Source organism: Azolla caroliniana, unplaced genomic scaffold (genome assembly GCF_043228905.1).
Source record: "Azolla caroliniana isolate FFs.n. ecotype wild unplaced genomic scaffold, voAzoCaro1.0.p SCAF_3, whole genome shotgun sequence".
Classification (NCBI taxonomy): Eukaryota; Viridiplantae; Streptophyta; class Polypodiopsida; order Salviniales; family Salviniaceae; genus Azolla; species Azolla caroliniana.
In genome coordinates this window covers 1,805,303-1,820,422 of record NW_028230438.1, presented here as the reverse complement: position 1 = coordinate 1,820,422, position 15,120 = coordinate 1,805,303, and the positions used below count along the sequence as shown (strand labels likewise).

The window sequence follows — 15,120 nt, the reverse complement described above, 5'->3', positions numbered from 1 at the left end:
GATGGTCTCATGAAATTTTCTTGCAAATTCTCCATTGTCAAACATCATGCTGGGGACAAGATGAATTAGTTACCCTATTGGGGCCCATATACATAGTTGGATCATATCACCCCACGTGGGTGTGCGCGCGTGCATGTGTCTACTACGTCATCCATGTGCAGGGCAGGAGGTGTTCCACACTTTTTGCAAAACCGCTGAGCTAGTATATAACGACAATGGACCACGACAATGGACCACGTGGAACCATCCACATGATACATTGGGTGCTGCGACATTACATTGGTGTAAAAAAAAACATTCTTTCATGAGTCCCAAGAGAAAATGGCACACCCGAAAATGTCCTTTTGAACGGTCTCCATGAAAATATGGCCAAGTCAACAAGGCAACAAACACACAACAGACACATAGCAAACAAAAAAAACAACAAAACAAGACTTTCGTAGTATTACTCATCATAGTATGAACCATACGTGCATTCGCATTCGAGAATGGTTCAATCATTCGAAGCATGGTAAACACCCTCGAAGCATGGTAAATACCGTACTTTTGTATTCATTATTTATTGTAATGTAATTTGTTTTTAAGGTAAGAAAGTTAAGGTAAAAAGTGTTAAGCTAACATACGCATTTGTTCGCATTCGTAAGGAAAGAAGGTTTGCCAATGCATTCGAGTATATTACGTACTATGAACATTAGTATGCCTGCCTCTGTTTGCTTCTGTTTCTCTCTCCTCCTCCTCTGTCTGCCTCCGCCTCTCTCTGAGTCCTGACCTAGATATGGCTGTAGAAATAGCTGAATCTGGGACAACAATCCACGCCCTCCTCCTCTCCTTCCCTGTCCCCACTCATCTCCACCCTCTGCTTCAACTAGCAAGAAAACTCGCATCATCATCATCATCTTCTTCTTCTTCTTCACCCCACACCAAATTCATCTTCACATCAATAGTCTCCCTCCATGTCTCCACATCCACAAATGCTACCACCAGTAGTAGTGATTCTGATGAGAATGGAGCCTTCACATTACGGACTATAGCCATCCCGGATGGCCTCCCTTTTTCGCATCCCCGATCGGAGCTTGCCGACATGATTCAAGCTTTGGAGAATATGTATCCATCTGTTGAGAAATTTATACCTCAGCTTATGCAAACCTCGCCACGTCTCTCGTGTATCATTTCGGATGTATTTGTCGTATGGGCTCCTCGGATCGCCTTCAAGTTTGGCATCCCACTCTTCTCCTTCTTCACTAGCAATGCCACTGCTGGTTGTGTGATGACCTATGCTCCTCAGCTTGTCTCTCAAGGGATCATGCCTTTCCAAGGTACCGAAATTTCAAATATTGATTTGGAAATTAATGCATTGAATTGAATGTAATGATTCTCTTGCTATGCAATGTAATTTTGTTCTTAGGGCATAATTGAGGACCATTTCCTATTGGTTGACAACAAACTCAATGGATATAGATCTTGGGTTCGATGCCCGTTGTGTCGCATGACCTAGGCATTGTGTTGTGCTTTGGATAGATTATGGTCTACACTTAGATCTAGGATTTGTGTGTATGTGAGGGCTATTTGACATTGTACGTGGTGTCAAAATGTAGAATTTAAAACATGTGTAGCATTGTGAGTCCAATCCCACAACATGCATATTAGAATGTAATAACTTCAACGTGATGACATTGAAATGTTTTGAACTTTGCACCTTCCTACAGGAGGATCAATAACAGTGAAATTTGCAAGAAAACTAAAGTTAATAAAAAGCATCGAAAAGGGAAATCCCAATGAAAAAGAAATAATCGTGAAGAAGAGGTGGTTTTGCATTTTGGACACAATTGTTTTAAGAGAACCGGTTTGAAAAGTTATTGTAAAACCTATATTCGAGAACAGTTTTGCATCTTTTAGCACTTGGGCGCATAGTTTTGAGAAGCCTACCTAGCTTGAAAGATTAATGTAAAACCTATATTTTTTGCTTCTCATGTTACTTCTTGTTCTGAGAAGTCTTATTTGAAAAATTTATGTCAAATCTTTCATCCAAGATGAAAACTGCATTTGTTTTATTAGTGTTACAAAAGTTGCATGTTATTTATAGCTTTTGTTGATATTTATAGAATATTCTGCTAATCCAGTTGTCTCTCTCTCTTACTGGGTTTTCAAAATATTTAACTTATCATTGCATTTACAAACAATAGCATTAGAGATTTTATTGGCTACAGTAATGTTGTTAAGAGAGTATAATCGTAACAATCCTTATTGAATTCTTTGACTCCTACATTGTATAGATGGCAACAAGGAGCAAATCGTGTGCCCTGGAGCACCAGCTCTTCTTCCCAGTGAGTTTCCACCCTCGATGCAAATTAAAGATCTCTCACATATTCATGCCCAATTTGTTCTCAAGATGTTTTTACATCTAGAACAAGCATCTGGCCTCATCCTCAACTCCTATTATGAGATTGAACCACATGCAATCCAACAACTACAATCTAGGTGCAATGTCTATACAGTTGGCCCCTTGTTCCTTTCAAGCAATGGAGATATAGACAAAAGAAGGGCTGGATTTCAAGGAAAAGAAGACGACGAATGCCTCAAATGGTTAGATTCTCAAGCTCCAAATTCGGTTCTTTATATGTCATTTGGAACCCTTTCAAGATTCTCTAATGGGAATCAAATGAAGGAGCTTGCACTTGGTATCGAAGAAAGTAAACAACCGTTTTTATGGGTTATTCGACGCAACGCTATAGAAGGTTCCTTATTGGATGTGTTACCGGATGGCTTCTTAGAGAATACAAAAGACCGAGGTTTTATCACATCTTGGGCACCACAAATGCAAGTCTTAAAGCACCCTTCTGTGGGTGCATTTCTAAGCCATTGTGGCTGGAATTCTATACTAGAAAACCTGGCATTGAGAGGACTGCCAATACTTTGTTGGCCGGACAAAGCTGAACAAAGACTGAATGCTCGAATTTTGATTGATGGGTTGAAATTAGGCAAAGGATTTACGAAGGAAAGTGTGGATGGGAATGTTAGAAAAGAGGAGGTTAAGAGGGTCGTGATGGATGTGATGCAAGAAGAAGAAGGGGGGGTTATGAGGAAGAGAGGTGAAGAGCTTAAAAAGCAAGTAGAGAATGTTGTGAAACCAGGAGGATCAACTTTCTCTAATTTGAAAGCTCTTGTGGATAGCATGAAGAGCCTTTCATCAGATTTGATCTAGTATCAATAAGGCCCCCCACAATCGAAGCATCTTGTTTGTATGCATGCATGCATCTATTCTTTAGAGTTGTAATCAATAATCAATCTGATCCATAAACCTGCCCATCTCTATCACCATCACCATATCATGAGTGGATGGGTTCGATCCGCAATGTTTGGCTTTTAACAACAATTCAATCAATCATATGATGTGCAAAGGAGAACTTGACAATTTACCAACTTTTAAAGCACCTTGTACATGAAACACATTCTTTAATATATCACAATCTACATACTATAAGGTGCACACGATTTTGATGTATCCACCATCTCCTCCACATGTATATAGAAGGGGATAGAGCTTCCACTCATGATATGTTATGTGACAAACAATATATTTCCCATTTCTTTATCCAACCTCTCTCTTTAACATGGACAACGATTTCACCACCCTTCTCATTGATGATAAAGGCCATTATCTCTTGCCATCCATCGCAAGTGCTTCCCTCACTTAAGAGATCTCTCCGGTTTGGATCGACCTATGCTAGTGATCTTTTGAAGACAAAAATTGGCCATCTTTGGAAGATAAAAATATATCTTCTCTTCCATTCTATGTTATTATATTGTATGTGTATGCTCAAGTAACGTAACCATCATCATCTTGACCTTAGGATATCTCTTGTTGTCTTACACTCTTCTCAAAGCAACCTACGATTCCCTACAATTTATACCCGCGCTCTCTCAACGCTCAACATTGACGATATCATGAAGTTTTCTCTCTTTCCTCAAATAACCACAATTCTCCCAAGCGTCAAACTTCAATTTTGCACATGTGTGTGTGTGTGTGTGTGTTTGTGTTTACTAGGTCACCCCCATTTGTGTAGGTAGCGCTTTTTTCCAAAGTGTGGGTGTTGCACGTTACTTTTGGACAATGGACCACTCAACGTGCAACATCACAAGCCCCCATGGTATTCAACCTCTATGTTTCCCTTCCCTTATGCTCATGCTCCGCCTTGCCTCTCTCTGTGTGGGTTGGATATGGCTACGAAAATAGCCGAGTCTAGTACAACAATTCATGCCTTACTCCTCTCCCTTCACATCCTTGCTCATCTCTACCCTCTCCTTCAATTGGCAAGAAAACTCTCATCCTCCTCTCCACCCCACACTAATTTCATATTCACATCAATAGTCTCCTTCCAAATCTCCACATCCACAAATGCTACCACCATCCATAACGGTGATTCGGAGGAGAACGACCCCTTCACATTATGGACAATTGCTATCCCAGATAGCCCCTCTCGTGGATCATCTTTTGGTCCCATATGGACGTTCACAATATATATCTATACATATATCTATATCCCTCTTTCATGGGGAAATACTATAATAGGAAGGAAAACTTCAGAGACACTCCTCATGCATTTCCATATTTTGATCAGACCTCTCTCGCCCACACATGCGCGTGCGCACGCACACACACACAACCACACGCACACACTTGCTTCCGCTCCACCCTATGAATAGTAGTAAGTATTTGTTCAATTGTATCGTTGGGTGTGCGTGTGTGTGTACTAGCAATGGGCACAGTTTGGTTTGGTTTCTTTTCTTTGAAACCGAACTGAACTAAACCGAACCATTTATATAAAACAAAAATCAAACCAAACCGAACCATTTAATAAAAATTTTAACCTCACGATTTAAGTCAAACTAATTAAAAATTTAAATAAACAAAAAAACATTAAATTAAATAAGCATTTAAGTTAATTTAATTAAATCAATAAAAGACCATTAATTAAAACCATCAAATTAATAAACTATTAAGGTGAAAAAAAGAGTTAACCAAAAACCAATAAAAACCTTTAAACCAAACCATTTAAACCTATAAACCGACAAACCCCGGTTTTAGAACCGAACCGTTTATTAAAAACCCAAACCAAACCAAACCAAACCATTAATTTTTTTTGAAACCAATAAACCGTTAAAACACGGTTTAACGGTTCGGTTTGAGCCGAAACCGTGTCCATTGCTACACAGTGTGCACTGTGTATAGTGTATGTATGGGTGAGCAAAATTTGTGTGGAAGTGAGGAGGGGCATAGTGGAGAAATAAGGAAAACTCAAAGAGAAGACATGGAGGGCATATTGTGAGATAAAGGAAAACGACATGCCATCGCTGACACAGACACGCAGAGAGGCACCTGGGGGAGAGAGAGAGAGAGAGAGAGAGAGAGAGAGAGAGAGAGACTTATGGCTCAAGCAGAAGCAGCAGAGGCGACAGACGAAGAAGTGGAGGCGGCTTTGGCGGTCTATGGTAGCGACTGCACCGTCATTCAACGTTCCCCCCCTCACCTCCTCGTTCGTCTCAAGCCCCGAACTGCAGATGACATCTCTCAACAGGTACGCTTCTCTTTCGTTGTTTCTTCATCTGATCATTTCATGCTGCGAACTTGGGATTTCGTTTGCGTCTCATCAGGTATGCTTGTTCTTCATTCCATCATTTCATGCTGTAAAGTTGTAAACTTTCTTGATATTTCGTTTTAAATGCTATCTTTTTGCTGGGATTTTTGAGCTTCATTCCGAGTTCGATGATGTTTATAGAATGATCCTTTGAAATTCGAACATTAGTCTCAAAGTTTTAATTGAAATTTATAGTCCTGTTGGAATTTGATCATCAGTTTTACCTTTCATTATATTTTCTTTGCTTAAAACGACATTTGAAATTTGTGTCATCATTCTGTATTTCACAATGTTAATGATGCAATATTCATTGAAATCTGCATCATCACTTTTTCTTTTCATGATGTTTCAGCTGAAATTTGATGATCAAACTGCCTTTCCATAATGTGTTTGTCAAAATTCACTGTCCATTTCATGATGTTTTTGCTGAAATGTGACTGTCAGTCTGGCTTTTCATGATGTATTTGTTAAAAATCATGAGCCACTCCATGATCTTGGTGCTGAAATTGGATCATGTATGTGCCTCTTCATGATATTTTTTGTTGAATTCATGACACATTTCATGAAGTTCTCATTTGAGATTCGATCATTAAACTGTCCTGGTATGATGCTTTAATTGAAATCGGTTGTTTTGATGAAGTTCTCATTGAAATTTAATCCTTTCACGATGTTTTTACTCACATTCACAGTGTTTTCGTTGGAATCTAATCCTTATGTTCTTTTTTCATTGGAATTTGATCATCATTCTTTCTTACATAGACCTCTAGTTTAGTTTGAGCATCCATCTCCCTTTTTTCTTGAAAATCATGATGAACTTTATGATGTTCCCTTTGAAACCCAGTCATCATTTTGCCTTTGATGATGCAAGAAACCTGTAAATGAAGATTCATGAAATACTGTAAGTAATAAGATATTGTTTGAATTGAATAAACAAATTAATTCTCGCATGCATGAACGAACAGCTGCCCGAGAACACAGTTTTGTGAAAGCTCATCAAATGCACTACAAGTTGTGTGTTTCTTGTGGAGGATGGAATCAATAAACATGTCAGCTCAATACTTGAAAGTTACATGTGTGACGGCTCATGCCACTGAATATTTATTATAGTTGACTGAGGCAGGTTCAAGAGCTTGAATTGACAATATTCATGCGAGTTTAATAATATTCTCCCTCAACCAAATCAATAGCATCATAGTATTAATCTAATGAGCCCAATATATACACATGGATCAATATAAATCTAAATTATAAATGCTTCGCTTGATCTATGGGAACTTGTAAATCTGATATAGAGGTCCTGCAATCCTGATTGTGCTCTTTACTTAGTTGTATTCACAGTTCTCAGGTGGCCTCCTCTATGTACCTCATCCACAGCACTAGACTTATGTTAGAGTTGGGATGATGTTTAGGCACCGTGGCTTCTATTAATATCTGAAAACTGTGGCCAATAATGGTGCATGAAGCCCAGCATCCTCATCCTCAATATAAGACGAAGTGATAAACATTCTTTGTAAAGTTAAAAGCATCTGTAGAGAAACTACAGTTGAGAAATGAACAAAATAAGGTTCAGCTGCCTCAGTTTGCAACCTGCAAATTTCAAGTTTAAAATCTATAGCCTTCGCTATTTTGAAGTTCTATATATATATATATATATATATATAAATGCATGTCACCATGCATGTATTGTTAAAAAAGGGTTGACTTTTCCGTTTCTTCCTCATTTCCTAAGTTTCTGTCTGTGTGGCGAGTATGCTTTGGACCAGAGTTGCATGCAAAGGGGAGGTTGAGGTGTTTCACTGTTATATTTGTCATCATTGTCAGGCTGTAACTACCACATAGCTCTGTTATTTCATTCATCCTCAATGTATACCACATTGACCATGATCCTAAGCCTTTTGAATACACGAGATTTTTTTTTTAAAGTTTTATTTATATGATCTATTATTTCATACTTCATATTATGCAAAATTGTAAGCTTGTGATCGCATATGCTAACTTATTCTGTTATATTTATATGTAACCTTTACTTATCCTTGCAAACAATCTCTTTTCGGAAAAGCTAAACATTCACAACCGTTACCAGTCTGCAATGCCTGACCTCATTTGTACTTTATTCACAACCTTTTGTGAGCAATTTGTGATCAGCTATGGTATAGAAAATCCAATAGTTACCTTCATTGTTTCATACATTACATGCAACGTTGTGAATATTCTCATAAAGTAAACCTAGTGTATACAAGAGAGATTAGGTTTCATCTTAATGTTAACGTTTTCATGTCTCAATTATTGGAAGCAACATTTTTGTGTTTTGAAAGTTAATAAAGTTAATTCTATTTTACATATCTTTAGCTGTTCTTCACATCCAATTAGCTTTTTTTTATTAGTGATCTAAGACAGAACAACCTCGTCGTTCTCTATGCAGTTTGTTGAAGCTGTCCTTGTGATGAAAGCAAGCCCTCAGGTATGACAAAAACAAATAAGTAGAGAGAGAGAGAGAGAGAGAGAGAGAGAGAGAGAGAGAGTTTTATTTTGTGTGTTTTGTAGTATCCACAAAAACCACCTTTACTGGAGCTCAAAGACACAAAAGGATTAGAAGAAAAAAGGGAATCTTATTTGCTGTCTGAGCTACAAGATCTTTCAAATGAACTCAATTCAAATCCAATGTTGGTGGCTTTATGTGAGGTATATTATGTTGCAATTTTGTTCTGTGCAATGACATTGGTTTAGCACTTGTTTCCCCACGGCCTTCGCAGGTGATTAAAAGATAGAGAAAAACTCCAAAATGCCTGTGTGTTTCCATCAAGGGTCCTCGAATGATTCATGAAAGAAAGAAAGAAATATTAGCATCTACTAGAGGCCAAAATCAGCCTATGAGACAAATCATTGTTTCGAATGTGGATGAATTTATGTTGTCCATATTGAAACAAAAATATAAGATCTAGGTTTCATACAGCTTGATGATGCTTATCTTAATGTATGTGGTTGAAACAGAGAAAAAGGGGACGAACTAATTAAATAATTGCTCAAATAACACCTGTGATTGAGAAAAAAGTGATGCATTGACCATTTAATTGCTCAAATATAAATTATTGTTCTTTGGGGGGTTAAGGAAGGGCATTTGGTGAAGCTCGGGAGAATTTGGGGAAATAAAGAGTTACGCATTTCAGATTTTTTTCCCCATAAAGCTGTCTTTAAAATGTGTTATGATTGGAAACAGGCAGCATTAGACAAGCTCACAGATATGAATCAACCTGATGGAGACTGCTGTTTCTGTATGTTTTCATTATCAACGGGGTATGAGTCTTCTGGATTGAGACCTTTTATGAAGCTTATGTCTTGTTTCCACTGCTTTCACAGGTTAGTTAAGATCCATTAGTTAGAATTTCCATGCTTGTTTGAAACGTTTTGACCGAAAATTATCATACTGAATGGTTGCAGTGATTGCTTCAGTAGATGGTTCCAATGGATCCTGCTCGAACGAGGGCTTGACATTGAACTTATGCTGGATAAAGAACAAGATAAAAATATGTGAGAGGTTTGCTATTGTAAAATGAATCACATACACCTATCCCTAGGCATGTGCTAGAGAAAACAGTCTTTGCTGTATCTGAATTTCTCACACCAAGGCTTGGAATGAAATTTGTAGCCAGAAGAAACTACTGGAAGCATTGCAACTGAAATGTCCTGTGTGTCGAAAATCTGTGAACGCAGAGGATATTCCTTCCATCTGCAATATTGTAGCTGCTGGATCTTTTAATCAACAAGTAATTCAAGAACATGCAATTCTAATTTTCAGTTTTTTAGCTTATTCCCTCATATGCTGGACAGATAAATTTCTTTCATTAAAAGTTATAATTCTTTGTTAGGTCTGATAGGAAGTTATGGTCTTTAATTGATGCTTCATATCTTTCTTTCTTTTTCAAACAGATTGAAGAGCCTGAAGTTGGTTTCGAGCAGGAGGTCATGTTCAATGCCAGTGAAGTAGCACGGAAGGTTAAATTTGACCATCTTCTGGAAGTTCAGCAGCAATGTGGCGGCATAATTGAGCCCAAAAAACTCGAAGTGTTAGTTCCTGGTATGTTTGTTTCCTTACCAGCACCAAAAGCTGATGCAAATAGTTCAGGGAATGCTGCTATCTCTACATCGGACTTGATGTCAAACGTTCATGAAGTGGAAGCTACACCTGAGGGTCTACTTTCTGAGTCCCAAAGACCTCACATTCAGGGTGATTTTGAGGCTAGTAGTAGTTCAGCAAAAAATACAATTAGCCAATCTAATTCTAAGTCTCAACGAAGAGGGAGACAACGAGCTCCTCGTGGTGGAAGAACACACTGGGTTAAACGCACACATGAAGATCCCAAATAAGGAAACATTGGGAAGAATATATGCTTTTGTACTGTTTTCCTACTATTTAGGGTTTGAAACTGATCCCTTGTTTCCTAAATTGATTTGGCAATGGAGATTAGAGTTGAGAGCATTTGATCAAGTATTTTCAGTGTGACTAGAATTCAAGAGAATAACCAATGCTACTTTCTCGATGTATGATAGCTATATACATAACGGAGGGCTTGTGAATACTAAATTGTAGGTGCCAAACCAACAGAATGAGGTGGGTTTCAAACTTTCATACATTTTTTGAAAGTTTTGCTTCTGCTTATGAATAACATGGATCCATTGTAATTTATTGAACTAATTGACAATAATGATGTTAAGGATATCTATTTTAATGGATGCTTCTCATTATCATCTATTTTACCATTTGGGCACAGCACAAAAATCATGCCTTGAATTAAAATTTTGCCGATAACTATTTTTAGGGAAACTTGCTATTTTACAATCAGCACACTCCAGAAACTTACAGGCACGGTGAAAGATTTAGTGGCAGAATGCAATAAAAAATTGCTTAAATGAATGAGAAAAGCATATGCAACTTTTTAAAATGTGAGACCAAGGCACACTAATCTATCTTTTGTTTCAAAAAATTGGCTGTCTTTTGAAGGTATGTGCAGTCAAAGAGTTTATATTCTTTATGTACATGAGCAAGAATCCACCATTGAATGCTAATGTCAGCTAGGATACATTCAATTCTATGAAGCCAAATTGAATATATGATCAGTGAATGGTTGAATTATGAGCCTGACCACTATCAATACTTCAAGGACAATTGTTTAAGTTGTGCACTATTCTATGAAACATAACCCATGACCTTCCAAATATAGGTTTACACATATAATGACAATGTGCATATTCCATTAGGTTTCAATAAGTGCAAGAAAATTTCAACAGTGGATAGCGTACCAAAATTCGAACAATCTGAAAAAGAATGTAATATCAAAGATAACATTGGCAATATCAAAGTCAATAACAATGTTTATATAAGCTTAGAAGTCCACATGATTATGACACATTCTTAGTTCTTACAATTACTGAAAACGCTTTCAGTACTCTTTTTCTTATGTATAGAATCAATCAATTTGGCCTTAGAAGACGTTAATATATCTTTCTTTCTTATCTATCAACCCAAACTTCTATACAACACATAATATTATCATAATCTTTAATGGAGGGGAAAGAGGGAAGCAAAAAAGGCTCATACTCCATTGAGAGTAAGCCACAGAAAGTCAAGGCTTGCGATACTTCTCAAGTGTTACGGGCATGACCATCTAGTATCCCGTGGTCAGAATTTACTGTAGTATTCTTTACATGACCATATAATATCCTGTGGTCAGAATTTATCGTAGTATTCTATACACGTGGATAAGTGATGGTCATGCCCGTAACATCAAGCCAGCCCTTCGTGATGCCTGACAGAATTGCTAAAGCTGTTCTTGGCTCTAGTAACAGAATTCGCTCCGAAGTTGTTTACCTTTTTTTTGGCCCTCACTGCCGAAACAAGGTGATGTATCTCATCCTAAAGCAAGAAATAATGAACAAATTAAAGACACATTAAAACTAGAGAGAAACAAAGATAGAAAATCATTAATCGTTACATTGATGTTCAAACAACATAACGAAAACATGAAATTGATATTTTTCCTTTTTTTCACTAAACAGGGAAAGAAGGAAAATAGAGGTTCCTTAAGTTTCACTAAGTAAAATAACTGCACCACTTAATGGCATTGCTGTAACATACCTAACCACTGTGGGAATATATGCTCATTGTCAAGCTGAGCTTCTACCAAATTTACTGAATACCCGACATATTTTGGAACAGACATATCGATTGGTCTCTTGATTTGTACACTGTCAGCTCAAATATATTCGCAACTGAGAGAGAAGATGCAACTATAGTTCATATCTACTCTCTAGACTGAGAAGAAACTGCAACAAATGCAATGGCCAAGTTCAAAGGCTGGAAAGACACCTTATATTCTCTTCCATGTGTTAGAAAGATGCATATGAAGATAACCAACTGATTTTTATGTTTCCAATATAAAGCATTCAAGAACAAATTACGCTGAGTTGCATGTTAGCACTCATCCTTACCTATAACAGCATCATCATCTTTCTCAGTATTTTGCACCGGGACTGAAGAGTGTGTTAATGTATGCACATTATATTGATAGTTTTAGATGGAATGTTGCATGAATTTCCTCTCCAAGGGCTTGTCTATCTCAACCATGAAGTTTAGATGTCCTGAACAGGGGCCAGTCATGAGCATCAATCACATTGCATCATGCAAGAGGCTGGTTTTAGCATGTCCAACGGGAATCTACAGTGATATTTCTTAATGATTTTCAATGCCAGAAATAGGAAACTTTGATCTTCCATTGTTTATTCTAATATTTTAGGGAATGTTTTCAATAGTGCAGAAAACTCTTCTATTGTGTCATTGGAGACTTGTTTTTCAAGCATTAAGGAACACCTACAAAGAAAAATGAAAGAGAACATCTTTCTGTTGTGTGTGCAAGAACACCATATTTTTTAATAATTGACGGTAATGTAATGTACACCTGCGATTCGTATTTTGATTCTTAGCTTGTATTCTCAAGAGGTGATAGACCTTGGAGGAGCCTCACACTTTGAAGGTTTCATCAAACCTTACAACTAGAAGAGAAAATGTAAACAGTAACATCTTCATTTATTGAACTGCTCATGGTTTTCCTTTATTGATCTGTTCACGATTTTCCTTCCTCTTCAATGTACCGAACTTTGCCCTTTATTAGGTACTATCTTTACGGATCCTCATATCACATGGAAATTATATTGTTACTATGCTTTTAACTTTATCACATGACATCATATGTCATTGCTCATCCTTCATCAACAACAAATGTGGATTCTTTTTGAAAGAATATTTAATCAAACATACACCAAGCTTATTTCTTGGCATTATTAGGCACTCTTTTCTCCAAATTTGGGAGTACATATACATCATTGACTTATCTAAGCAAGCTGTAAAAGTGCACGGAAAGAATATTTAATCAAACATACACCAAGCTTATTTCTTTTCTCTAAATTTGGGAGTACATATACATCATTGACTTATCTAAGCAAGCTGTAAAAGTGCACGACAACTCACTATTCACTGGCCAGCCATTCGTACAGATCTTCACCATGAGAAAGATGAACAGCCTCCTGCAAATTTCCATTCCCTCCCATTGCATCGATCTGTTTTCAAAGCTGTGCACCCTAAAAAGGCACAATTTTTTTTATATGATCGAATTTGAAGCCAGTCAAATACCAAGAAATGCGAGGGTTTTTAGGGTAAATAAAAGAATTTGTATCGATGAACAGCAAATCGACTCAATGTCTGGTTTTTCCTTTAAGAAAAGACAGGGAAATTTTTTCTCCCCAAAAAAGATACTACATTAATATTAAAGAATTAAGAAAGGCCCTAATGCAATCCATATAAATATATGTACATTTCGCTAATAAACCCCTTTCTAAGTGCTAATTGTCGGCTTAAAGAAAATACTTTGGTGTAAAGTATGAATCACTCCACCTTATCAGAAATCCGTCTATAAAATATTCATTTGTTATGGTGTGAAACTCCAATCGTTTGAGCTTTGCCAGTTGCGTATTAACTTTTATGTTATCGTGATATCCAAAGAACCTCTGAGGTTGATGCAAGTTTGGAAAAACGAAAATAACAACCTATTGGAGTATACTTGATAATGAAAGACAAATGATAATGTTTAAAGGTCAATGACACTTATAATCATTAATTGGGTTTTGGTAGAGCGTGGTGGCATCCCCCATTAGAGACAAAGATTGTATCTGCCTTGTAGATAGAGGTACTTTAGCAATGGTAGGAAAACATTCAATCCAATCTCAATTTTCTAGTTGCTACTGCTTGTCTTGGCCACAATACAAGCTACAATGGTGATTACCTAAAAGAGAATAATGCCTTTTTGTATTCCTCAAATTAACAGACTTATTTGGTCTTAAGATACAAGGTTTGCCAATAAAAAAATGCTTGATTGCCATTTCCTCAAGTCTTCACTTGAGATTGATTGGAACTTTATAGAAATAGGTAGCAATGGGCACGGTTTTGGCTCAAACCGAACCGAACCATTAAGCCATGGCTTACGTTTATTGGTTCCAAAAATTTTTAATGGTTTGGTTTGGTTTAGATTTACAATAAACGGTTCTGTTTTGGTTTGGTTCGGTTCTAAAACTCAGGTTTATAGGTTTATAGGTTTGGTTTAAAGGTTTAAAAGTTTATAGGTTTTTGGTTAACTTTTTTTTATTACCTTAATAATTTATTGATTTGATGGTTTAATTAATGGTTATTTATTTATTTAATTAATTTAACTTAAATGTTTATTTAATTAAATGGTTTAATTAAAATTTCTTTTATTGATTTAATAGATTTAACTTAAATACTTATTTAATTTAATGTATTTTTATTTATTTAAATGTTTAATTAATTTAACTTAAGTGGTTAGGTTTAAACTTTTTATTAAATGGTTCAGTTTGGTTTCAACTTTTCCCTAAACGGTTTGGTTTCAACTTTTTCTTAAATGGTTTGGTTTAAATACTAAGAGTTCATAAACAATTTAGTTTGGTTTATGTTCGAAATAAACGGTTTGGTTTCGGTTAACCGAACCGTGCCCATTGCTAGAAATAGGTGTTATACTAAATTAAAATCCACACTAGCGACTACCCCAAGGAGAATAATGGCATTAGTATTCCTAGAATTAACGGACTTATTAGATCTTAAGATACGAGGTTTTGCCAATTTTACAATGCTTGATTGCATATTTCCCCGAGTCTTCACCTGAGAGTGAAATAGGTGTTTTACTAAAGTAAAATCAAATGATGTTTGTCATAAGTAAATTTATTGGCATGAGTGGATCAAAAAGAAGTTTATAAGAGAATGGGGGTCTAGGATGCCTACAATGGGGTGGCTATGTGTGGTAAAGATGGGTTGGCATTCCCATCTTCCATTATATAGTTAAGGTGTTTATTTGAAGGGCATGATAAGGGGTGTAACCCTAGGAGATGTCGAAAGGAATTAGAATATTTCTATTGGAATGTG

The 15,120-nt window shown here is 36.6% G+C and overlaps 2 protein-coding genes and 1 long non-coding RNA gene across 5 annotated transcripts; 2 read left to right on the top strand and 1 right to left on the bottom strand.

The window, feature by feature from the left end:
* Nucleotides 1–716: 716 nt before the first annotated feature.
* Nucleotides 717–3,274, top strand: LOC147865808 (linamarin synthase 2-like). The gene is made up of 2 exons (XM_087316169.1): nt 717–1,316; nt 2,274–3,274. The coding sequence occupies exons 1-2, from the start codon at nt 776–778 to the stop codon at nt 3,200–3,202; spliced, it is 1,470 nt and encodes a 489-aa protein (XP_087172295.1). The 5' UTR covers nt 717–775; the 3' UTR covers nt 3,203–3,274.
* A 2,095-nt stretch (nt 3,275–5,369) lies between these two features.
* LOC147865807 (RWD domain-containing protein) lies at nt 5,370–10,394 on the top strand. Of its 3 annotated transcripts, XM_087316166.1 has the most exons (8): nt 5,456–5,576; nt 7,366–7,424; nt 8,059–8,097; nt 8,181–8,318; nt 8,854–8,993; nt 9,075–9,164; nt 9,283–9,400; nt 9,564–10,394. In XM_087316166.1, the coding sequence occupies exons 2-8, from the start codon at nt 7,386–7,388 to the stop codon at nt 9,999–10,001; spliced, it is 1,002 nt and encodes a 333-aa protein (XP_087172292.1). In that variant the 5' UTR covers nt 5,456–5,576; nt 7,366–7,385; the 3' UTR covers nt 10,002–10,394. The 3 variants fall into 3 exon arrangements, with proteins under 3 accessions (XP_087172294.1, XP_087172292.1, XP_087172293.1); XM_087316168.1 differs by lacking the exon at nt 7,366–7,424 and having other exon boundaries at nt 5,370–5,576; XM_087316167.1 differs by lacking the exon at nt 7,366–7,424 and having other exon boundaries at nt 8,021–8,097.
* A 552-nt stretch (nt 10,395–10,946) lies between these two features.
* LOC147865806 (uncharacterized) lies at nt 10,947–11,524 on the bottom strand. The gene is made up of 2 exons (XR_015529577.1): nt 11,418–11,524; nt 10,947–11,275 (listed from the first exon to the last, which is right to left on the bottom strand). It is a non-coding gene; the product is annotated as an uncharacterized LOC147865806 (long non-coding RNA).
* Nucleotides 11,525–15,120: the final 3,596 nt, after the last annotated feature.

What these genes read in the sequence shown, in the direction of transcription:
- LOC147865808 (XM_087316169.1), top strand. Translation starts at nt 776, where the DNA reads ATGGCTGTAGAAATAGCTGAATCTGGGACAACAATCCACGCCCTCCTC. An exon ending in AGGGATCATGCCTTTCCAAG is followed by an intron (nt 1,317 to 2,273) that starts GTACCGAAATTT and finishes TACATTGTATAG; the next exon opens with ATGGCAACAAGGAGCAAATC.
- LOC147865807 (XM_087316168.1), top strand. Translation starts at nt 5,427, where the DNA reads ATGGCTCAAGCAGAAGCAGCAGAGGCGACAGACGAAGAAGTGGAGGCG. An exon ending in TGATGAAAGCAAGCCCTCAG is followed by an intron (nt 8,098 to 8,180) that starts GTATGACAAAAA and finishes TGTGTTTTGTAG; the next exon opens with TATCCACAAAAACCACCTTT. An exon ending in CTGGATCTTTTAATCAACAA is followed by an intron (nt 9,401 to 9,563) that starts GTAATTCAAGAA and finishes TTTTTCAAACAG; the next exon opens with ATTGAAGAGCCTGAAGTTGG.